Source organism: Nicotiana tomentosiformis, chromosome 11 (assembly GCF_000390325.3).
Source record: "Nicotiana tomentosiformis chromosome 11, ASM39032v3, whole genome shotgun sequence".
NCBI lineage: Eukaryota > Viridiplantae > Streptophyta > Magnoliopsida > Solanales > Solanaceae > Nicotiana > Nicotiana tomentosiformis.
The window spans coordinates 119,544,588-119,567,304 of NC_090822.1; the positions used below are offsets into that span (position 1 = coordinate 119,544,588).

Here is a 22,717-nt window from a genome sequence, read left to right on the forward strand (position 1 = left end):
ATGGCCATTTCAAAAAAGCTGGGAAATTCATGTGGGCCCTGAAAATTTATCAGCTTGTACATGTGATAAAGCTAACATGTACAATACCTATAAAGCAGATAAAGTATGAAATGTCGGAAATACCCTTATAGTCAAACAGACATGTTGACCGAAAGCTACTAAACTCTCACTTATAGAATAAGAGAATTATTGATTTTTACAGTTACTTTTTTTTTTTTTTGGGAATTAAATGCTTTCAATTTTGCACACCGTGAAGGGGGGCTTGTTTTTCTTTTTTAGGAAAAGGGTTTTGTTTGACAATACCAACAAAATAAGATATTTATTAATCTTCATGTTGATTTTAGAGGTTAATTATTAATGTATCTAGTACACACAAAAAAATATTAATGTATTTAGTATACTTTGAATCAATTTTTTTAAAATAAGAATTAGATGAAACTCTCTTTAGATTCACAGAGTAAATGCAAATCATGCATTCACTGTATTCAGAAATTAAATACTTCAATTTTGTCACTATTCTCTTCTCTTGATTTGTCATATTGTAGGTGTCTAAAATATAAAGCAAAAGAAATGAAATTGACTTAGCAACAACTAAAGGAAACCGATAGTTCGAATTGAAAATGTGTTATTGGATTATCAATACGGGGTTATTTGGTTAATTAGGTAATATTTTACCTAATTAACGATTTGAGATACCCCAATAAGCTTTATTAATAATAATTTTATTCTTAGGTGTAAAAGCTACCTTAGGTAAGCTTTAATATCATTGCTAAAAGAATATTACATGGGCGTATTTGTTAAAAACCAGCAACCTCTATAGTTGATCGGTTAAGACATTACTTATATCCATCTTCTAAACTTTTAAAGCTTCTGATTAAAAAATTTATTAATATCTTGTTATCTCCTTGATTATTAAGGCATTATCTCGTCTTATCGGGTAAATCAATAATTGAATAGTTATGATCGAACCGATCAATTGATATTCAAGAACTGATATCTTATTGGTTCAATTATTGATTTAGCATATTTATAAACATATTATCGAATTGCCAAATCGACTAATACCCATCCAGCAACAACCATTTTGAGGGATCATTTGGGAACAAACTAAAAATCGAAAACCAGCATGACATACATTTATACTCCATTCTTTCCAAATTTATTGTCATATTTTGTTTCTCGAAATTCAAACTATGTGAGCTTTGATCGATATTTAAAAAATATAATATTTTAATGTATTGACATGAGAAAAATAGTAATTTGTAGTACTTTTTATATCATTTTTAAATATTAAATTGATCCTTGAAAGATTGCTTAAATTGACTATTGAAAAGGAAAACATGACAACTAAAAAGGAAGGAAGTGACTATTTAAGAACAATGGAAAGTTTAGGATCTAAGTTCAATTCTTAAAACTCTATGGGCGCAGACGCTAATTTTCAACCATCAAAGTGAGTCAAAAAGCAATTCACTTTATACTCCCAAGTTGTATTTCCTTACTTCAGAAAACCCCCTCTGGTTACACACATCTCCTTAAACCCCACTACGTACAATACTAGCAGCATAACGTACAAGCTAGAGAAACATGGAAGCGAAGATCGGAAAATTCATGGAATCGGTCGGAAATTTCTTCAGCGGCGGAGATCAGATTCCTTGGTGTGATTCGAATATTGTCACTGTAAGCACCTTATTTATCAATAATTTTGCAATTTGATTTATAAAGCTTTGGTGGGTTTATCCGTAAATTGCTATTTTATCAATACATCTGTTTTTTTCATTTGAAATTTTGTATAGTTGGTGTTTATCCTATGATCTCTAGGTATTCGTGCAGACTCAGTGAAAGATTGAGCATAGCGTTACCTATTAGTTGAGAATATGTTTGAGATGTTAGCACTTTTACTTTAGGTCCTTGTATCAACGAAATGATTTAGCCTTTCAGAGATTTATAAGTTCGGAAATATAGAGAACTTATGATAATTTTTATGTCTATTTGCATAATATTGGGATGATATAAGTTTAAATGGTGTAACATGGTCAGTGAGGATTCATATAGTTGACTCCAAATTTGGTTGGGACTGAGGCATAGTTGAAGTTTGTTTGTTTGTTGTTTCTTTATTTTGAAGTTGAGAAGGAAAGAACTAACTCAGATGGGTTTTGCGGCAAATTATGGAGTAGCCTGTTTAGGTGCATGCTGAGGGATTCTTTAGCTGAAGGTCGGGTGTGTGTGCGTGTGGTTTTTTTGGGGGTGGGAGTGGGGGGAATAAAAATGGTTAGGGATGGTTTGAACAAAGAAATGTGGATAAAGAGGAAATTTCAAAATTATAAGTTTCGGTTTAAGATTTTGGAAGGCACGTTTTCAAGTGGTTTTCAAATCAATCCAAAATAAGAGCTCAAAATGAACTTTGCTTTTTATTTTTTTATTTTTTCCGAGCAGTATGAATATGTTTGCAATGGGTTTGATTTATATAGAGCGGCGATCTGGAGAACATTTACATTTTAAGTGCAACATAATTGACTTAGCAAGTGATTTACCAATTTTAGCTTCCCCAGTCCTTCTTTGTTTTACTTTCAATAGTTGTCTTTTGAGGTCTTGATCTCATTTCCAGAAGGTAACATAAATCAGTAGCTTTAAGCAAGAAAGAAATATATGTTAGAGAAACACAACCACCCGAGAGATGAAAAGCTTCCAGGTAAAATGAGTAAGCTGTCGTGGCAACTTTACTACAAACTATTTATATGATGTATATCAGACTGGTGTTGCTTACTTTGTTGAAAGACAGTACCATTTTTAACTACTATTGGAGTTCAGATATGAGATATGACTCTCAAGTGATTTCTGAACTCAAATCAGAGGCACTTAAAGCATATCTGATGCCCACAAACCATTCCACTCAAGACAACAGAACAAAAGAGTTTAGGTCGGTCTGCTCACTTGGCTCTCTGGAGTCTGGATGATTGTGCGTCAATTTTGTGTGTTTTCCTTGAATAATCATTACACATTCGAAGCAGAAATTCATTGTGGGGTGCCAACCATCTCTAGGGATTCATGGTGTTGATAATTATAACAGGGACTAAAGGGGAGAGTATGTTTGAAGGATAGCATAGTAGATAGCATCTTAGGCAATCATTTGCCAACAAATATTTGGAAGATGTTGGTTAACGCGTCTTCCAGAAAGTTTGAAAACTCTCTCTGTATATCTTGCTGAAAGAGACTTGCTTGGTTTAAGAGAATAATGTGTAAATTTATAATTGATTTGCATTTGCTAGCGAGACCTGATCAAGGTAATATTGAGAGTATCTGAGTCTCTCACGAGGGCAATCTGTGTACACTGTACAGGGTTGTGAACATGAAGTTGCTGAGGCGGAAAAAGGTTCCTCTGATGAACTCAAAAGTGAATGCATCATGCGTCTGTCATGGGCTCTTGTTCACTCAAAACGGCCAGAAGACGTGCAACGTGGAATAGCAATGCTTGAAGGTGAGATCTTTAATCCTCTTGCTTTGGAATCCATGCCCCCTTTTCATTCTCGACTCTGGCATGTTCTTGCTTTTCATGCCCCCTGGAATCCATGTTTTGGCTTATAAATTTGTCTTTTCCCTAGCTCTTAATCGTTTTAGCTTTGTACTCCTCTCCCTCCTCCTATCTTCTCCTTTTGCGTTGCAATTTATTGTTGTAACTTCTCTTTTAACCAGCTTCCTTCCTTTGAAATATAGTTCCTACCTGGCTATTTGGAAGATGTCTGACTTATTTTGTCATTTGCAGCTTCTCTGGGTGGCAGTAACAGTCCCCTGCAAATGAGGGAAAAGATTTATCTTCTGGCTGTTGGCTACTACAGAAGTGGGGACTATGCAAGAAGCAGACAGCTTGTTGAGCGTTGTTTGGAGGTTTGATCTTTGTCTTTCAATCTTTGCTGGGATATTATCTCTTCACATTGGCATTAAAAACTTGAGATATTTGTTTCCAGGCTATGATGTTTTCTCTGTAAGTATGTTTTGGACTGAAGTTTTTGGCAGCTTGATTTATGAAATTTAGGAATTGCATACTTGAACTAAGCTCGAGTTCTATTAGCATTTCAGTTCTTTCAACCTCTGTTTTTCAAGAGTCTTAATTTGTAGCTGTTTGAATCTGTAGATTGCACCGGATTGGAGACAGGCTTTGACACTCAAACAAACTATTGAAGACAAAATCACAAAAGGTAGCAAACGGAATATGTCTTAAATTATTTATCAGAATCTGTTTCTGGTTAAAGAAAGAGTTTAGGGGTTACTCATTTTGCTTTGTCCTAGCAGATGGAGTTATTGGCATTGGCATTGCTGCTACTGCTGTTACTGCAGTTGGTATCCTGGCTGGTGGAATTGTAGCTGCTTTGTCCCGCAAGAAATGACCCATCGGTAACCACTAACGTGCATAACGGACTCCCCCGCACTGGTCTATGTATACATCTGAGGTTTTGATACTTCTTTCTTTATAGAAACACTGACAGCTGCAACTGAAGCAAGGATGTAGGGTAGCTTTGTTTGATGGTCTTATTTGTAATAATGATGACTTGTCTATGTTCGTCTAAATTCTAGCAGAAATGTTCTATACAACAAGAGTTGGTTTCCCTTCTCCCTCTGATATTCGGGTTTCTTTGCGTATTGAAATCATGAAGGTTTCGCCGAACTCTTAACTTGTTCATAACTGGCTATTTACACACAGTAGCGGATTCAGAAATTTAGACGCCATGGATTCCAGGTTGAGAGAATGAGTCTAAAATGTATATCTAACTCTATCTACACTTGTTTTTTACGCACACATATATAAGGAGACTTGAAAGGACTGGGTTTCTCGAGTTAGTAAACGCATGGTTGGATCTGCCATTGTCTACAGAGAGAAAAGCATCATTTTTTCTTGTACAATGGAATATTGTACAAGAACAACATATCTTCATCTCTCTACTCGCTTTTTCTAACTCATATTTTATCGGAAGCAACCTCTCTACCCTCACAAGGTAGGGGTAAGGTTTGCGTACATACTATCTTTCGTGGATTCCACTTGTGGGATTTCACAGGGTGCGTTGTTGTTGTTGTTGTTGTTGTCGTACTCTCTTTCCAACTCATTTTTCATCCCTGCGTTCGTGATCTTCTTCTAATTCGCTACTTAATCACCTTTCTCTATCCTAATCAATTTCACTTTTAAAGATCGTTTTTGGTTCTCCAAATCCTTAGAAAAATGCACACTTTAGCAGAAATTCATCAAAATTTATAGTTCTGCCTCAGTTGTCACACCAATCCCGTTAAATACTGACATTTTAACATAATTCTCGTTCTAGAAGTCATTGAAAGAAGTGTGTTATTTTGCTATAATTTCTGGCAGTTGCTATGTTGCTTTTGAAATGTATAGTAGTCGATTCTGTCCCTTTAAATTAAGTGTTTTTATGATTTATTAAAGGGCAAAGGTTCAAATATGCCCTTGTATTATACGAAATTGAGCACATTTGCCCTTCGTTAATACTTTAGCTCAAATTCGCCCTTACCGTCACATAGTTGGTCTATATATGCCATTAGAGTTACACAGTTAGCTCATATATGCCCTTTTCGAAACGGAATCCAATCAAACTAATTAGTTATTTCGTTAATTGTATTAAAGTGTATTACAAACACTATTTCCTTTTTATTAGTACTTTTTTTTTATTTACCTTTCTCTTTTCTTTCTTCTTTTTTCTTTTCTTCATTTTTTCCCCTTTTTCTTTCTCCCTTATCCGATTTCCTCCATTACTTATGTCTTCTCCATTTTCGTCACCAATTTCACTTGACAAAACTCATGAATTCCAATTACTAAGAAAATTCTCCCATAAGGTAATCAAGTTCCAATTTCACTAGCCCTCTAAATAAACGAAATTAAATTGTTCCAAAAATTATGGTTTAAACTTTAAAATAATAAAAGCATCTCAACCTTTAACAATACTCAAAAGATCAAAATATTTAAATTGTTTCCAGAAAGATAATTTAATGATTAAAAGCCTAAAGTTCAAGTTGTAATGTTATAAATTTAAGTTGTTAATCTTTTTTCATCTTTTTTCAACTGGATCTATTTTTTTTTTATTAACTATGAAAATTAGGGGTTTACATGGAACGGGTTGGTTCGGTTTTTATCAAAACCAAACCAAACCAAACCAATTATATCGGTTTGGATTGTTCGGTTTTGTTGGATTTTTCGAATTTTTTGTTACATAAATATTATTTCAATCTTACTTTGTTAAATTTTTTAGAACTAAATATATGTTCAGTAAAAATTAAAAAATTGACAAACATATGATCTATAAAAGTATTCTTATGGGAGAATTTTCTTAGTAATTGAAATTCATGAGTTTTGTCAAGTGAAATTGGTGACGAAAATGGAGAAGACATCAGTAATGGAGGAAATCGGATAAGGGTGAAAGAAAAAGGGAAAAAAAAAAGAGAACGAAAAGAAAAAAGAAGAAAGAAAAAAGAAAGGTAAAGAAAAAAAAAGGTACTAATAAAAAGGAAATAGTGTTTGTAATACACTTTAATATAATTAACGAAATAGCTAATTAGTTTGGGTGGATTCCGTTTCGAAAAAGGGTATATATGGGCCAACTGTGTAACTCTAATGGCATATATGGACCAACTATGTGACGGTAAGGGCATATTTGAGCTAAAGTATTAACGAATGACAAATGTGCTCAATTTCGTATTGTACAAGGGCATATTTAGACCTTTTCCGTTTATTAAAAAGCAAAAGGCGCAAAATAAATCGTAGTGATACATTTGGTAGCAAATAACAACAACAACCCAATTAATCCCATAAGTGGGGTTTAGAGAGGATAGAGTGTACGTAAACCTTACGGTTAACTTGAAGATAGAAAGGTTGTTTCTGATAGACTGTGATACATTTGGTAGCAAATTAGAAAAAGTCAAAAGACATTGTGAAATCAAGAAATGTTGCTTACATTAGGGAGAACATTGTAAAACAAAAGGATTCAAGTTAAAACATGATACATATGAGGTGCAAAATGTTCATTTCTACCAACTTTTTCGAGGGAAAAACGAGAAGTGAGGTATCACTATTAGTAGGGATCCGCTTTTATAGTAGACTTTGTCCGATCCCGAATATCATGACTTATCTTCAAATGTGTTTACTCTCAAGTAATCGATGTATTGGTTAATAAAATATATTAAGTCAAGTAATAAAACATGCAAGACTCTGTGGCCCAATGGATAAGGCGCTGGTCTACGGAACCAGAGATTCTGGGTTCGATCCCCAGCAGAGTCGGTGATCGTTTTTTTTTTTGCTTTCAAACATTTTTTCCAACTCTTTGCCGTTTGTCTGCTTTTAACATTTTCCCTCTTGTTTGTAGGACCTATAAATAAATAAAATGTTTTTTGTTTTCAAACATTTTTTCCATTTCTTTGCCATTTGTCTGATTTTAACATTTTCCCTATGGTTTGTAGGACCCAAACAACAACATATCCAGTATTATCCCACACTGTGGGGTCTGAGGAGGGTAGTGTATACATAGACCTTACCCCTACCTTGTTAGGATAGATAAGCTGTTTCCAATACACCCTCGGCATAAGCACCTCATTAATGAAAATATAGAGAAGAAGGAACAATCCAAAAAAGCCATATAAAAAGTAGAATAAAGATAACAAGATAGTAAGGTGATAACGATGAAAGAAAACAACGGTTAGTCAATTAAAACCTACTACCAACAGAAAGCGATACTGCGTGCCGATACTACTGTTAAGAACACTCTAGACTACCTACTCTACTACCCTAATCCTCGACCTCGATACCTTCCTATCAAGGGTCATGTACTCGGTCAGCTGAAGTTGTGCCATGTCTTGCCTAATCACCTCTCCCCACCTCTACTTGCATGAAGGTTTTTGTTGTGAGTTTCACGAAGATCTTATAAAAATCATTTTCCAGAAAAATTCATGGTTAACTGCACAAAGTGAAATAATTGAAGTCAAAAAAATATGACGAATATTACAGCTCCTTTTTCTTAAAGATAATTTTTGAGTAGTTTTGTGTGATAATGAGATCAATGAAACTGTACAAAGTGTAATTAGGTAAAATAGATTAGTCTCAATGTTCGCTTACCAAAACGTAAACATGGATTTAATAAAAGAGATCTTAACCTTTTCGAGTGGCTGGGAAAAAGTAAGATAAAAAATTAGAATTTAAATAGAGATCAAGATGATAAATGAAAGTCAAGGCTGAGTTACTGAATAGTGCTAAAAGATGAGAATCTATTAGTCAAAGAGGTAAAGAATCCCTACCTCTTATTAGTCTATGGATTTTAAACTTATATACACTGACAACGTAAACAACAACAACATACCCAGTATAATCCCACAAGTAAGGTATGGGGAGGATAGAGTGTACACAAACCTTACAACTGGTGAGGTACAAAGGCTGTTTCTAATAGACACTCGACTCAAGAAAAGGTGAAAAGGGAAAAAGAACGAAAGAAGAAGAAAACAAAAGACAAGGAAGAAGGGGAGAAGAGGAGAAGCCGAAGAAGAAAAAGTAACATCAAATAGTAACAACACGGAAATAAAATAAACAAAGCGAACGAAACAACAGGCAAATAATAGAGATAGAAGAATATGAAAATACAAGAGTGCTACTAATACTATAGGTAATGAAAGGGGAACTCTCGATTACCTACTAGCCTTCTACCCTAATACACTGACAGTGTAAAATCGCTTGAAAAGAAAGGCAGTGTTATTGAAGTCAATCAAACATCATCTGATCTCAAGTTCATTAAAAAATGAAACATAAACAAAAACTCCACCCAATACTTCAAAACAAATGCTATACATATACAAGATACATTCCAGCAAAATTAGGGACAGGAAAAAGAGAAAAAGCAAAAAAGAATTAAATCACTCCTAATATTCAACCTTTCATCATTCCTCTGTTATTATAGATATTTTGCAATTCACCGCGACTACAACTGTGATGCTTAAGGATGTACACTAAACCAATATTTGAAACTGCTATAACTATAAACAAATTCTTTAGTTTTCGTTCTGCCAACGAAAGCACAACGAAAGCTGCCATGTGATGATCTTTCAATAGCTCTTTCTTTAAGATCCTGCGAAATCCTTACCTTGCTGCTAGAAAAACAGATGCAATAGAAGAAGAAATTGACACGCTGCAGCTTTGGACGTTTGCTATGGATTAACGGTTGCATGCTTCACTTTCTAATAAAAAATCGTTCATATTAAACCTGGAGTTCCTGTCGTCTAGAATCGACTTCCTCAGAAAACGATCCACTTTCTTCTTCATGCTTAAGTGATTCCCCATTTGTATTACATAGTCGGGTTGATAATGTCGGGGATAAAGGTGTGTAACTTGTACCTGCATTTTGATATTACTTTTAGAGCTAGAGCATTTATGATATTAAGTATTTAGGGGAAGAATATCAGTATTTTTCATAAAAATTATAGTATGAAGAATAATGAACCTCTGAAAGATGAACTTCTCTCCATATCTTTGGTAACATGCAACAAGATGGTTCCGGACAGCACAACGATAAAACCACATATTCCTGATATAATGCTCCCAACATTCTGGCCATCCCAGTCCTACATAATTTAGTATAAATAGGTCGATAAGTATGACATCAGAGTTTCGGACAACTAATCATATTCCACATCATCAATATGCAGAAATGTCTTTGACATCCCTAACAGCATAGAATTTTTTGTTCTTGTTAGTCGATATTTCCAAGTCATGTATAATATTGATCTGAGATGACCTTAAATGGAGCGCTATGGTAAGTGAAGATTCATATATCAGACAGTGTTGTCAAAGGAGAAAAGCTCTAAAAAGCGCTCTAGGTCAATTGGGGCTTTAAGCGCAAAACACAATTTTAAGTGTGGGCTTTAGATAAAAAAGGCGCAATGCTAGAAAAAAATAAAAATATATATGTAATTCAATAGAAAAGTAACAACCTATTCTTGAAATAAACAACTCACAATCATTCATATTATTTTCCATAACAACTAATACACTTATTTGCCGATTATATTTGTAGTCTAGCATTGCTCCATTCAAGATAGAATTCATGAGCAATAAGGGGCACGTCTTTGGTGGCTTGCCTACACTGAAGCACAACTCAAGGGACGCGAAGCGCCTTAAATGAGCCTTTGACAACACTGATATCAGACCTAACTTGATTAGGATTGAGACGTAGTTGTTGGTGTTATTTCCAAGAAAGGGCGGAGCTACCCTTAGCAAAGGATGGTCAGTTGAACACCCTTTGCTGGAAAATAATAAATTGTGTACATAGATCAAATAATACTTTTTATACATACTAGTCTTAGGGTACGCGCTTTGCGCATGTACCTACATTAATAAGTATATATATTAAAAAGTTACATTAACATTTTTACCAATATATTTGAGTTATAAAATAAAAATTAAATAGAAAAATATAAGTTTATGAAAATGAAAATGTTGGTCGAAAGAGGACTTTCTACATATTTAAGTAACCATTTCTAACTGCTTTTAATGAATTTTAAAGTCCTACGAAATATGACTTCATACATAAATGAAAAGAGGCCTTTTCCGTACTTTTAGAGTATATGCAACTATGTGACTATCCCACGTGCAATTATAATGTGTCATTTTAAAAGTACTTATTAAATTTGATGTTGAGTAACAGAGTATCGTAATTGTAGAAGTTAGGCTATTTATATCTAATTATCGTATTTATTAGAATGTTTATTTACATTTTGATACATGAATTTTATAGAAGGCATGTTTGGTCAAAGGATAATGGATATTCTATTGTATACCAGAGAATCAATCATAATTTTTCACGTAAAGGGCTTTTCTTTTTCATTTTACTAAGATAATTAAAGTATGCAAAATTTATGGGAATTCTACATTTGATAATAAATCTAGAATTAAGAATAAGAAAAATCGAAGAAGTGCCGGTCGACTTTATCGACTTCCGTTGTAATTTAAACTTTGTCTTTCTCTAATTTCTTTTTTACTAAGATAAAATTAATTGGTTATAGTTATGCGCCAAAGAGTAATTCAAACATACAATAAGTAATAACTACTTTTTACTTATTTTGTGTTAATTGTTTAATTTATGGTATTAATTGTCTTTTATAAATTACTATGTTACATCATTCAAAAAAGAAAAATTTTGCAGAAATACATAAGAAAGAATTTAATGCATAAAATTTTGTCTACGAATAAAAGACATTCAATGTCAAACAAATTGATAGTTTTGTTATTATCATATCCTTATTTGAGTTAGAAATTGATAAGTTAACAACCTTTTTTTTCTGTCTTAGTTTAATAACAAACTTAGAATATCGAAATAGGAATTAGAAATATTGACTACCATATTTGTAAGTAGAAATATACTGCTTTTGAATTTCTAAATATGAGAACTTTTTACCAATATTAACCAAATTTTAGTTAAAATTAAAGCCCTAAGTATTTAGGTTGTAATTAAATGACTATTCCTAAATATTAGGAAATTAATTAAATGATCATTCCTACATATTAGGAAATTAATATAAATGACTGTTTTGTCTAGTGTGAACTCTATTTTTACAGGGTAAAAAAGACGAACGACATTTCGTTAAGGGCCTTCGTGCTCTTAATATATTAATATAATATAGATATATATTAAATCTTGAACACCATTAGCGAAATTCCTAGCTTCGTTCCAAGTCATGCTATTTTGTGACTGTCCGTAAACTTTGGGATAAATTCCCAAGAAGCGGATTAACTCTAATTGTACTCATCATTCTATAGCAAGCTCAACACAAAGCAACAAAAGAAAAAAAGGTAGATGCTAATACCTTAAACATGATGACACTGGCAACAATAGTCAATGTTGTGAACATAACATAGTATATAGGAGATACAACGGCAGTGTTGAAGGTATCAAGGGCCTGAAACATGGAAAGCAAAAAGTGATGTTAAAGAAGAGATTATCAGTTTACACTAGAAATCAGGAATCAGGAATAATAAGAGGAAGATGCTATCACACTATTTAAGATTGATACCCTAAAGAAGTTCAAGAATAAATGCTAAAATTTCAAGAAAGGCTGCATACAGTACCAACAAGAAAATGAAGTAGTGTCTGAAGATTGACAAAGAAAAAAAATAAAAAAAATATGATATCTGCAACGAGAACGACCTTCATAAAACAATAGTATCTAAAAGTTAATCTAAAACTCTTCAATTAGATGTTTTAGAATCTTTATCTAGAAACTGTTTTTTCAAGAGATATATGATACTGATTTTTCAGCCTTCCTCAAATTCTTCTGTCACTTCTTTCATTGCTTCATTGTTAATATACTTTGTCAATATACTATTATTCTAGAAAATCAACTACAAGGACTGAATGAAACCTAGACACATAAAGTTACTGTCATGATAAAATGAATTCATTTTGATGAAAATCAACCCATCATGCAGTTAAAGATTTTTGCACCTTTTATAAAGTTTTTGAGTTGCAATGAAATGGTTTTGGCATTGTTCGAGGGAAGTTGAAGGGGACCCTTGGAGCAATGGTAAAGTTGTCTCCGTGTGACCTATTACCTATATGTCACGGGTTCGAGCCGTGAAATAAGCTACTGATGCTTGCATCAGGGTAGGCTGCCTACCTTAAAACCTTGCATGAATGCGGGATGCTTCGTGCACCGGGCTGCCCTTTATTGTTTGAGGGAAGTTCTAAGTTGACAATGTTGGTATTTGAAAATAAGGAATAAGATAAAGCTCAAAATTATAATATTTTTCTATTCAATAATCTGAAAGAATAAACTTCTTGACAAAGCCTCTCTCTCATGACTTGCAATATACAAAATTAGAGGCTGCCTTGTACTTCTCTGATGCAGTAAATAGTATACTGATAAATAATAGCACAATAACTGACAGATTTTGAAGGGGTGGAATACGGCTTTGTAAAGATTAGAACATGGCTTATAATTTAGATAATGGTTGGAGCACCAATGAGGTTCCTGTTAGTATAGCTGGATGTGTTTTATAGAGAATAATATTTTCGCGTAGTTCTCTACAATTTGATATACTTCTTGTATATGGTGTTTCCCCCACAACATCAACAAACTATTACTTTATCGATAAAAGGAAAAGCACAACAAAGGGAGAAAAAAAGGCAAAAGAAAATGAACGGATTAGAAATATCGTCTATCTTTCCTTGGGCATAATATCTGACAGTGCAAAGGATTTGCATTATCTCAAATATCACCCAGATTGAAACGAATGTAGTGTCGTCAGCTGCCAATTCATTGGTTCCAAGATGATCAAGAGAAAAGCAATAAGAGATTAATATACAAAGAAGTGGAGATTCCGATAAGTAGAGAACAACATTACTTGGAGCATACTTAGAACCTCCTTTAGACTTGAAAAATTAGCAAGTAAAGGGGGGAAAAAAGATCTGGCAATCAGAAATATTATCAAGAGACTAAATCTAATACCAGGTAAATGTAAATATAACAAATTTGAACCGAAACTTGATGAATCAGGCTTCACGCAAGGATCATATAAAAAGACAGTTTTTTTCTTATTTTTATTGTTATTTTCATTAGTTAAATATCAGTAAGAGAAGTACAAACAGGGCAATTTTCCCAAACTGTTTACCTAATCTACGTAGTATCATAGTTTCTACTTTCTCACCTGGTTCTTACTTCTATAAATGAATAAATAGGAAAAAAGAGGGGCAAAAAGAAGGAAACAAGGAATTCAAAGAAAGAGGACAAGGTGAGCAGAAAATTATCAGGGCACTCTTAGAATCTCGAAGGATGAATTAGCAGTCAATTTGAAGAGGAAGTTTGTGGACAAAATGTGTTACATTACAAAAATAATTAGAATAGTAGCTACTCACCTTATTGAGATAGTTCATTTGTGTAACGACGCAAACTGCGACAACAAACATAAAAAACCAGGTTTCCGGATACATCAACTGGTTCTTTCCTTCAACAGTTAACTTTAGTGAAGTACCAAGGGCTTTAACACTCATAACCTGCATATTAAACAGAATAGAGGGACATAAATTCTAGTAATTACAGAGATTTTTGTTATTCACTTAACCGGCAGAAATAAGATTTGCAGAAATTGAGCATTTAGAAGATAGACCACAAGGCAAGAGCATCCAATTTAAAGTTTTACCGAGAGAGAACCCATCAATGAGCATATTCCAGTGAAAACAAGGACGTTCGAGTGTCCACATTGAGGAGCAAAGTAGAAGACAAGAATGAAAACCAAGACAAGCACCGATCCTACATAGAGCAAAAATGCTGGAATTGAAAAGAAAATGAAGTTAGAAAAGTGTAGATGGTCGCAAAGGAACTAGACGATTTGGTCAAGATAGAAGCGTCTCACCTTTCTGAGTTGCCATGTACCATATTTCTTTGACAGAAGCGATAGCATGCTCCTGTGGTGCGTGGATAACTATCACGATAGAACCAGCAATGCACATCACACAACCCAAAATTCCAAGAGGATGCAACTTTTCCTTCAAAACAATCTGAGCTAGTGCAGCACTGCAAGAGTTTTTGGCCATAAAAACAGTTAAACAACCAAAAGTATATCTTCAGTCTTACCGAATCACCAAGATTACACACCTGACAATGATACTCAATGCACCAAGAGGGGTAACAAGAACTGCCGGAGCAAATGCATATGCCACAAAATTCGCAACCTCTCCGACAATCACTATGAGAAGCAAAACAACAAGAACATCCTATGGACAGTCAGCCAATGGCCAAGAAAGAAAAAACTAGACATAGGACACACCTTACTTCTGTTAGAACAAATTCAGGAAACATATCAATAACATCAATAGGCTAGGTGGTTGATTAAGATAACTACAATAACAACTACTACTATGCCTCAATCACAAGCAAATTAAGGTCGGTTATATGAATCAACAGTGACCATATCGCTTCATTAAAGCTCATCTACGACCAATATTAGTACAAAATTATAAAAGAAAAAAGAAGAAGAAAGGACCACACTAACCAATTATTAATCTTACTTCCAAAAAAATTTCAATAAATTATATTTAAATATACACTTCTACCAGTCCTTTCTAGCAGTAGCACTGTATCAAAACATTCTAAGAACACACACACACAGACAAAATGCTGTAATTAAGGATATTAGGACAGCAGAAAACAGAAACAAAAAGGAGAAAACTTACTTGTGACCATTCCAATCCACCAAAGGGGCTCCAATAGATATGAATACCCACCAACACCTACAAAAATAAAAACCAAGAAAACTCAAACAAGATTCATGCTACAGAACAAGCAACAAAAAGCCAAAAAGATTAAAACTTTACACACTTCCATAATAGAACAAACAGAAAATTAGAGACCCCACATACCAGCTCTAACACCAGAGACTACAGCAGCTCTTCTAAGACCTTTTTTCTTGATTATAAAGCTTGCCCCTATAAACACACTTGAAAGCAAAGCCAAAATGATCCCAGTCATATTATCTTTAGAAAAAACCATGTTTAAAAAACCTCTGTTTCTTTTTTCTTTCTTCTTCTTCTTCTTCTTTTTTTCTTCATGGAAATGTGAAAATCATCAACTTTTCTTTATTGGGTCATCAAATCTTGAACTCAATCACAGAAAAGTTCCTTTCTTTTTTACACTTGTTGTTTTTTTTAATAGGATTGTATTGGCATATTGTATGTGCTGCAATTTGTCAGATCCAGCTCATTCTTGAAGATAGCACAAATGGGTCCTACGATGTCTGACACTGGAGAAAATACCAGCCTTAGATCATAGTCATCTAAGGTATATACTCATTCTTGATTCATGATTCTTGTTTCTTGTTTCATGTGCATATCCTCACATGCGATTTTTATGTTAAGAAAATATGTATGCCTCTTGGAAAATATTAATTAAAATGAGTTTTGAACTTTTTTTTTTATGTCTTAAAATATATTATTTATTTCAAAAATAATTAATATTAAAGGTAAAATAAAAAAAATATTTTTGTTTCGAACTTCTAAAATGATAACTAATCCGAAAAACTATTTTAAAAAATTATGACAGATAATTTAAGATGGGATATTACTTTTCCAAATTAACACAATTTTAACCGGGTAAGAACTTTTATGCTAAATTACATATATTAAAAATAAATTTTTCTACATAAAGTTATTTGACTTTTTAAATATTAATTGTGCCACATAATAAATTTTCTTAAGGAATGTTTTACTGCTCCCTTTGTCCAAATTCTTGTTGGGTTTGATAGTTGAAGTTATATGTATATACCAAAAAAGAAAAAGAATCTAATTAGTGGTCCTAAATTGACTTTTATGCTCATTTGACCAAACTTTCAGAGTAACAGAAACTAGAAAATGAGAGTCGTCATTTCTTAAAATAGGATACAAATACTATGAAATTGTTAAATTTGTGAAACACTGCAAATAATGCTTTTTTAATAGTCAAACATCAAGAGTTTTATTTGCTTGATTTTGATCTGACGATTGGGATTATTTAAATGACAACCATTTTAAATGATAGCTTTCTTTAAATGTGAGAATTTTACTGGTTATAGTGGTAACTATCATCTACAATCTTGATCACCATAAATTTCTTTTTCTTTTGAAGGAAGTGAGACAAATGATATTTTTTTTTGTTTTTCTTAATAATTTAGCTTCAATCTACTCATCTCTATGACTTGAATCTTATGTCAGTATATTATTACATCGTGCTGTATCGTTGACCTACTAGGCTGGAGTATATATCTAGTGATTTAATACTCCTTTCGTGAGAACAGTTCCATGTGAATATGCTTCACCCCTACATGTCCAATCAATTGTTGTGCCTCAACCCATTTCGGGAAGAACCAACTAACTCTAGGTTCGAGTGGTATTTCACCCCTAACCACGACCCCTAACCACGACTCCCTCGGTGATTCTTCAACATCAGTCGGTTCAAACCTCCACTTAAGATCACCCAAGTACGGGTCCATAAGCAATAGCCCTATGAAGACTCGCTTCGGCGATGACTCCGGTGGATTCCCTTAACCAAGCTACTGCCAACCAAATTGTAGAGGGATCCATTGGAAAAGATGCTGATACATCAAGATTTTGTGGTACTGACATTGCCATTTGCCACAACAAAGATGTAGAGTGACCCTTCGTTGCTTAGTGCAGAGCAGTCCTATTATTGATTAGTAATCTGATAAAAAAAGATAATTAATCAGTTGTAATATGTTAAACTACATTAATCATGTAAAAATATTCAATTGTAACTACTCCAGGTTGAGGTGAAGAAAGTAGTGGTCGTGCGCAGTGGAGGAGGAGAGGGCAGTGAGTAAACAACAAGAATAGCATTGGTCACCAACCATTTAACCCAAAAAATAAAATAAAGATGTGACAAAACAATTAGGAAGAGCAAATCAAAGCTAAAAGATCTTTACAGAGTAAACATAATTTCACTAAAAGAAAGAAGAAGATATAACTCAATGTAATAATACATTAACAAAAAAGAAAATATAAGTTACACAATAGCTATATCCAGAACATCAAGTGATTAAAAGTAACAACAGTTCAGGGAAAAAAATCATGAATTCAGCAAGCTCCGAGCAGCTTCCAAACTCAGTTCTTCATTCACCTGAAAGTCATGAAGGTTTCCAAAGTATAACTTACAGCAGAAAGTTTTTAGGCGATTGGCTAAAACGAAATGAAGATACACATTATAAGTGAATCATACGTAGAGAAAGCAGGAAAATTTTCTGCTTGGGTTACTTCAGAAGTATTTACTTACAAGTTTCCTGTAAACTTGTTGAAATGCCTTGCAAAAAGTTTCCGCTTCCGCTGGACCCATCTGTAGAAAGCCAGACCAACACCTTGTTAGTCGTTATCACAGATGATGTATTTTTCTTTTTTATAACCGAGAAATTCCTGAGAGGTAGCTGGTGTACGGTTCAAAGTTCCGTGGATAATCTGCCAGCCCCTCTTGAATACCAGGCTTTTAGCTTTCGGCAGGAATCGAACTCGTGACGTGCACCTAATCTACATATCATGTGTTGTGGTCTTACCACTCTTACCACTGAGCCAAAGCCCCGGGGGCTAGTAAGATGAAATATTGTACACAAACCATCTGATGAAGTTTTGTTCAAGACATTCTCAACCGTCTAACTAGGATTATAATTATTGAGTTCAACTCTCAACGAGAGCAATACTGCTTGCTTGGTCATTCAGCAGCTTTTTCAGTAGTTGTTCCTACCTAATCGTCCCTTCTAACATAGCACAAAACATAAATGACTTTTGAATTAAATGTGCTGTAGTTTTAGCTATATTATTTCGGTGTCAGAAAAATCTCCAGGGTGGTGATCATTTGAACTAATTCGCCTTCTAATGCCTCTAATTAAAGCAGTCCTCCTAAACGTTTCCACCAAATTCTATTACTTCCAGAAGCCTCATGCTAATCGAAAATGGGCATTTGGTTAAACTTGCATTAGTACTTAACCAACAAACCATTCAACTTCCTCCCCAATCTGAAGGTATCGATTTAGGAGTTTGTTTATGTATCCTCTTTGATCATTGATGGAATATGAACTATTTATCAAAATTTGATGATTTATCCCTAGGAAGAATCATTAAAACAGCCCAATGAAAGAATTATTAGGATGTACAGACCTAAGGAAACACTGTAGTAATGAACTCACTCCATCTGCTCAAGCAATTATATGAAGGAATAACAGATTCAGAACAATAAGACGTATTAATAACCCCCCTATAGTATGCAGACATGAATTCAAAGCAAAGTTTTGAATCTACTAGGCATAGCTGGACAATATCTAGTAGTACAGCATAGGGATCTTCACTCTACGCAAAAATTACATAAACAACGATTATAACAGGACACACCTTTTTCTCAGCAGCTGCTTTTAGTTTGCCCCAAAATGCTTCTGTAACAAGAAAGTGATTCAGTTACTGAGATCTTTCCATAAAGGTGTAAGAGATACAAACTGAGCAATCTCAATATTGCCAAATAACTTCATTACCATTAAAAATAATTTCAACTCTGAAAAGAATCAAAATAAGTAGAGTTTTTGAATTTTATTTTCAATATCAAAAAATTTAGATAGGTTTTTGGAATTTAAATTACTAACAAGAAGATTGCTGCAGAAACTTTAAGAGGGGACCTCCGAAAAGAGAAGAAAATGAAAACAAAAGACAGTACGCAGTAACTTAAGATGGATATTAAATGACTAACAATCTCTAAGAATATATACTTTAGAGAAATGAGCGCACCCTTAAGAAACGCAGTTGAGTAGGTTGTTTAGTTTTTACGATCTAAAGACAGCAGTATTCTCATGCAGGTTGAAAATTCCAAAGTTATTACTACATGATAAAGAATAGTTTTTGGTCATTTTCACCCGAGCAAAGCAACTGATAACGTCATAACATACCACCATGATCCATTGCTCGAGTACTGGACTCTACACTTCCCTTACTATGCCCGTCTAGCAATTGCTTCACCTGATGAAGCTTTTGGTGTTAGGAGAAATAATCATAACCTGAAAGCAAAGCTTCAGACGATTACATAAGGAAAAATTTCTGCCATACCTCCTCTTTCTGCTTGGATTGGGAAGTTGATTGCCTTGATGTATCCAACTCAAGCTGATGGGAACAACACAACACAAAGGAGAGTCAGCAGGTAAGACGATTAAAAAGAAAGCACTAGGAAACTGAAGAAGAAAAAGAACCAGCTGGAAAATAAATGAAACTAGCACTAGATGAGATCAATATGATCAGGATGGGAGCATGACAGGTATTGGGATATACTTGTCTAGAATTCACACTTTCACATCTCAGATATTTGAATTCTATTTCAGCAATCCCACATTCATTGAAGCATAAGAGTTTACAGTTGGACATCCCTCCATTTCACATCTTCCTCATTTACATCCAAAAAAAGTTGAGTTAAATCCCACCATACAGCAGAGTTTACATCACTCTTTTCTATTTTTGGACCCTAACAAAAAGGCTATGAAATCATGTAATACTACTCCAAAGGGAATAGAAGACAAACAACCTAATAGAGCCTTTAGGCTGGTATGGACTATGGAGTGGACTTTTGTTGAGATTTGAATACTTATGAGTGTATAACTGTAGATTCAGGGCAGAAAGAAGCTGAAAGAGGACAATTGCTTTTTATTGTTTAGACCATATCAGTTAATTCTGTGAAGTAATAGACCAAGCAGGGGATATTGATATTAATTTACAGTGATGAATTTAAATCACATTACACTAGAAAAGCAATTCAGTTTGACAACGTTTCTTCCAGTAAATGGAAAAGCCAGTTTTTTTATAGACGTCTCTTGCTTTATCGAAGGTTGATATAGAGAATAAATTCCTATATTTCTTATCTAAGCTCACCTACTGCCTTCTTTCCAGAGCAACATAAATTCTTTTTAAATAGATGCATATAAAGACAATGTTGGCCTATTAATTCATTCGCGCTTCAAGGGGAAAAAAAGGAACAATCAAGGTAATGGCTTCAAAAGCTCCTTTTATACTCCACAATTGGATTCAAACTTAACATAAACTTCACAGGCTGTTTGAGTTGCTAAAATCACCAGGCCTACGACTAAAAATTCAGCATCCCAATTTGGTCCAAGATTCCACAAAGCAAGTTGGATCAACCAAAAAAATGAGAACTTTAGCACGATAATTCTAGGAGAAGTTACAAATAATTATACATATATTATACACTAATTATGTATAATATATACATTTTTGGGCTATTTTATTGGCGGGCAGCTATTTAAGTTAATTTCTCATAATTTTTTAAAAATTGTAATTTCTAAGTCTTGATTAGAAAAAGTAACCCTAACACTGCAAATCTCAAAATTTAAAAATAAAATAAAAAGGAAACATTTTACTTGCAGAAAATTGATGATAATGGGGAAACTCAGATTACTTAATAAGCTCCAAGTTTTAAAAAAACTACAGCATGAAAACACCCAAAACATCAATTTGGAGCTTAATAACCTTAATCAAGTTCAAAATCAACTTGAATCAAGTCAGCATATAATAACCTTAATCACCCTACTTGAGAACTTGATTAGAAAAAACCCTAAACAACCCAGAACCCCCACCCCCCCCCCCCCCCAAAAAAAAAGATAATCAAGTGGGTATTAAGTGAAAAGGATACTTAATTAGAACCCATTTTTTCAATTTTAATGAATGATTTATTAAAGATTGCTCATTTATAGAGAGGAAAAAGGGGAGAGCTTTACGTAGTAATCGGGAGAGCGAACGGCTGGGAAGAGCTCAAGAAGGCGTCTAAATTCTTGCTCGTCCATTTTTCTGATCTCTCTTCTGCCAAAAACTGCTGGAGAAAGTGTGTTGTTAAAATTTGCTTAAGATGAGCGGAAACAAGCGTTGGGAAAGGAAAAGAAAGGAAAAAGGGAATTTATAAGCAAGCGTTGGATTTCAGATATTGCGATTTATAAAATAGCATTCTATTTTGCGCTTTATAAATTGCATTCACCTCTGCCTATTATAAGTCGCATTCAGCCATATATGTATGCTATATTAAAAGTACGAACACCTATCAAAATATTAGTTCGTCTTTTTTATGTTGGATATACTTGTAATAAATGTAATCACTATTTTTTTTTTGGGGCAAAATTAAAAATTGCCTTGTGCTTGCTTTTAGGTTTAGGATTCTTTAGAATTGGGATTCTTTCGTTATAGACTTTTTTTCCTTTGGTCTTTTCCCCCCTTAGTTTTAGGGATTCTTTAAATTTTTTATTTATTACGATGTGTATTGTAAATCAATTAATTTTAAAGACTTAATTATTTCCTTACATCAAAATAACTATATCAGATTTTAAAACTTATTCCTATGAAATCGGTACAATAACACTTCTATTTATAATCCAAGGAAACAAATAAAAGCAGGCGTAATAATTATTTCCTTACGTCATTATTACTATATAGATTTTAAAAACTCATTCCTATGAAATCGGTACAATAACACTCCTACTCATAATCAAGGAAACAAATAAAAAACTACTTAAAATAGAAAAAACCCTATATAAAAGAACCTTAACAATGAAAAGAATGCATTAGGCTACAATTCTATTGTTTTCTCAATCGTTTTGCTCTATTGATATTATAATGTTATGTAGTCTTGTTTTAGTGCTTTCTATGATTTATGCTACATGTTGGTATTACCCGATATATCGCATTAGTAGATATATCATTCTTAGATTTTGTGTTTATTTTCTTGATGCCTCTAATGGTGTTTCATGTGTAGTTTTTATTTCATAACTTTGGGAAATTAACTTTTTAATTGATGTTGCTTTAATACTAGGAATATGCATCTACTTAGGTTTTGTAAATTTCTATATCGGTTGCCTCTAGAAAAATAAAATCCCCCAACAATATTATTTAGGAACACAAACTTTAATTATTTTTAAACTCCTGCTCAATTGAACACCATCATATAAATCGAGACAGTGAGAGTATTACTTTGAATTATGCTAATTCCTCCTTTCATGTTATAATTTTCAGGACTTTGGATGACATTAACCTGATTAAATGGACTACGAGGTATGTGACATTCATATCTCTTTCACTGCTGTTGATTTATTTGTGTTTATTTTTCAAGTTTCCTACTTAGCATATGATCTTCTTTTAAGGTTTATCATAGATATTATCAGTTTCTTATGCCT

At 33.5% G+C, this 22,717-nt stretch overlaps 3 protein-coding genes and 1 non-coding gene across 4 annotated transcripts; 2 read left to right on the forward strand and 2 right to left on the reverse strand.

The window, feature by feature from the left end:
* Nucleotides 1-1,352: 1,352 nt before the first annotated feature.
* Nucleotides 1,353-4,660, forward strand: LOC104120159 (mitochondrial fission 1 protein A). Its single transcript, XM_009631885.4, has 5 exons — nt 1,353-1,677; nt 3,337-3,475; nt 3,761-3,882; nt 4,130-4,193; nt 4,288-4,660. Exons 1-5 carry the CDS (start codon nt 1,585-1,587, stop codon nt 4,380-4,382), a joined length of 513 nt encoding a protein of 170 aa, XP_009630180.1. The 5' UTR covers nt 1,353-1,584; the 3' UTR covers nt 4,383-4,660.
* A 2,540-nt stretch (nt 4,661-7,200) lies between these two features.
* TRNAR-ACG (transfer RNA arginine (anticodon ACG)) lies at nt 7,201-7,273 on the forward strand. Its single transcript has one exon. It is a non-coding gene; the product is annotated as a tRNA-Arg (tRNA).
* Nucleotides 7,274-8,785: 1,512 nt separating this feature from the next.
* Nucleotides 8,786-15,706, reverse strand: LOC104120158 (probable magnesium transporter NIPA6). Its single transcript, XM_009631884.4, has 9 exons — nt 15,390-15,706; nt 15,204-15,260; nt 14,626-14,716; nt 14,384-14,544; nt 14,171-14,298; nt 13,887-14,024; nt 11,839-11,931; nt 9,477-9,597; nt 8,786-9,370 (listed from the first exon to the last, which is right to left on the reverse strand). The coding sequence occupies exons 1-9, from the start codon at nt 15,517-15,519 to the stop codon at nt 9,234-9,236; spliced, it is 1,056 nt and encodes a 351-aa protein (XP_009630179.1). The 5' UTR covers nt 15,520-15,706; the 3' UTR covers nt 8,786-9,233.
* A 1,732-nt stretch (nt 15,707-17,438) lies between these two features.
* LOC104120157 (uncharacterized) lies at nt 17,439-21,503 on the reverse strand. Its single transcript, XM_009631883.4, has 6 exons — nt 21,275-21,503; nt 19,599-19,652; nt 19,442-19,511; nt 18,897-18,937; nt 17,791-17,850; nt 17,439-17,637 (listed from the first exon to the last, which is right to left on the reverse strand). Exons 1-6 carry the CDS (start codon nt 21,338-21,340, stop codon nt 17,587-17,589), a joined length of 342 nt encoding a protein of 113 aa, XP_009630178.1. The 5' UTR covers nt 21,341-21,503; the 3' UTR covers nt 17,439-17,586.
* Between the last annotated feature and the right edge of the window lie 1,214 nt (nt 21,504-22,717).

Coding starts and splice junctions, on each gene's coding strand:
- LOC104120157 (XM_009631883.4), bottom strand. CDS start 21,340: ATGGACGAGCAAGAATTTAGACGCCTTCTTGAGCTCTTCCCAGCCGTT. Junction 17,851..18,896: donor AAGCAGCTGCTGAGAAAAAG/GTGTGTCCTGTT, acceptor GGCTTTCTACAG/ATGGGTCCAGCGGAAGCGGA. Junction 17,638..17,790: donor AACAAGTTTACAGGAAACTT/GTAAGTAAATAC, acceptor CATGACTTTCAG/GTGAATGAAGAACTGAGTTT.
- LOC104120158 (XM_009631884.4), bottom strand. CDS start 15,519: ATGGTTTTTTCTAAAGATAATATGACTGGGATCATTTTGGCTTTGCTT. Junction 14,717..15,203: donor GTGGATTGGAATGGTCACAA/GTAAGTTTTCTC, acceptor TGCTTCTCATAG/TGATTGTCGGAGAGGTTGCG. Junction 11,932..13,886: donor AAATGAACTATCTCAATAAG/GTGAGTAGCTAC, acceptor TCCATGTTTCAG/GCCCTTGATACCTTCAACAC.
- LOC104120159 (XM_009631885.4), top strand. CDS start 1,585: ATGGAAGCGAAGATCGGAAAATTCATGGAATCGGTCGGAAATTTCTTC. Junction 1,678..3,336: donor GTGATTCGAATATTGTCACT/GTAAGCACCTTA, acceptor TACACTGTACAG/GGTTGTGAACATGAAGTTGC. Junction 4,194..4,287: donor TGAAGACAAAATCACAAAAG/GTAGCAAACGGA, acceptor TTGTCCTAGCAG/ATGGAGTTATTGGCATTGGC.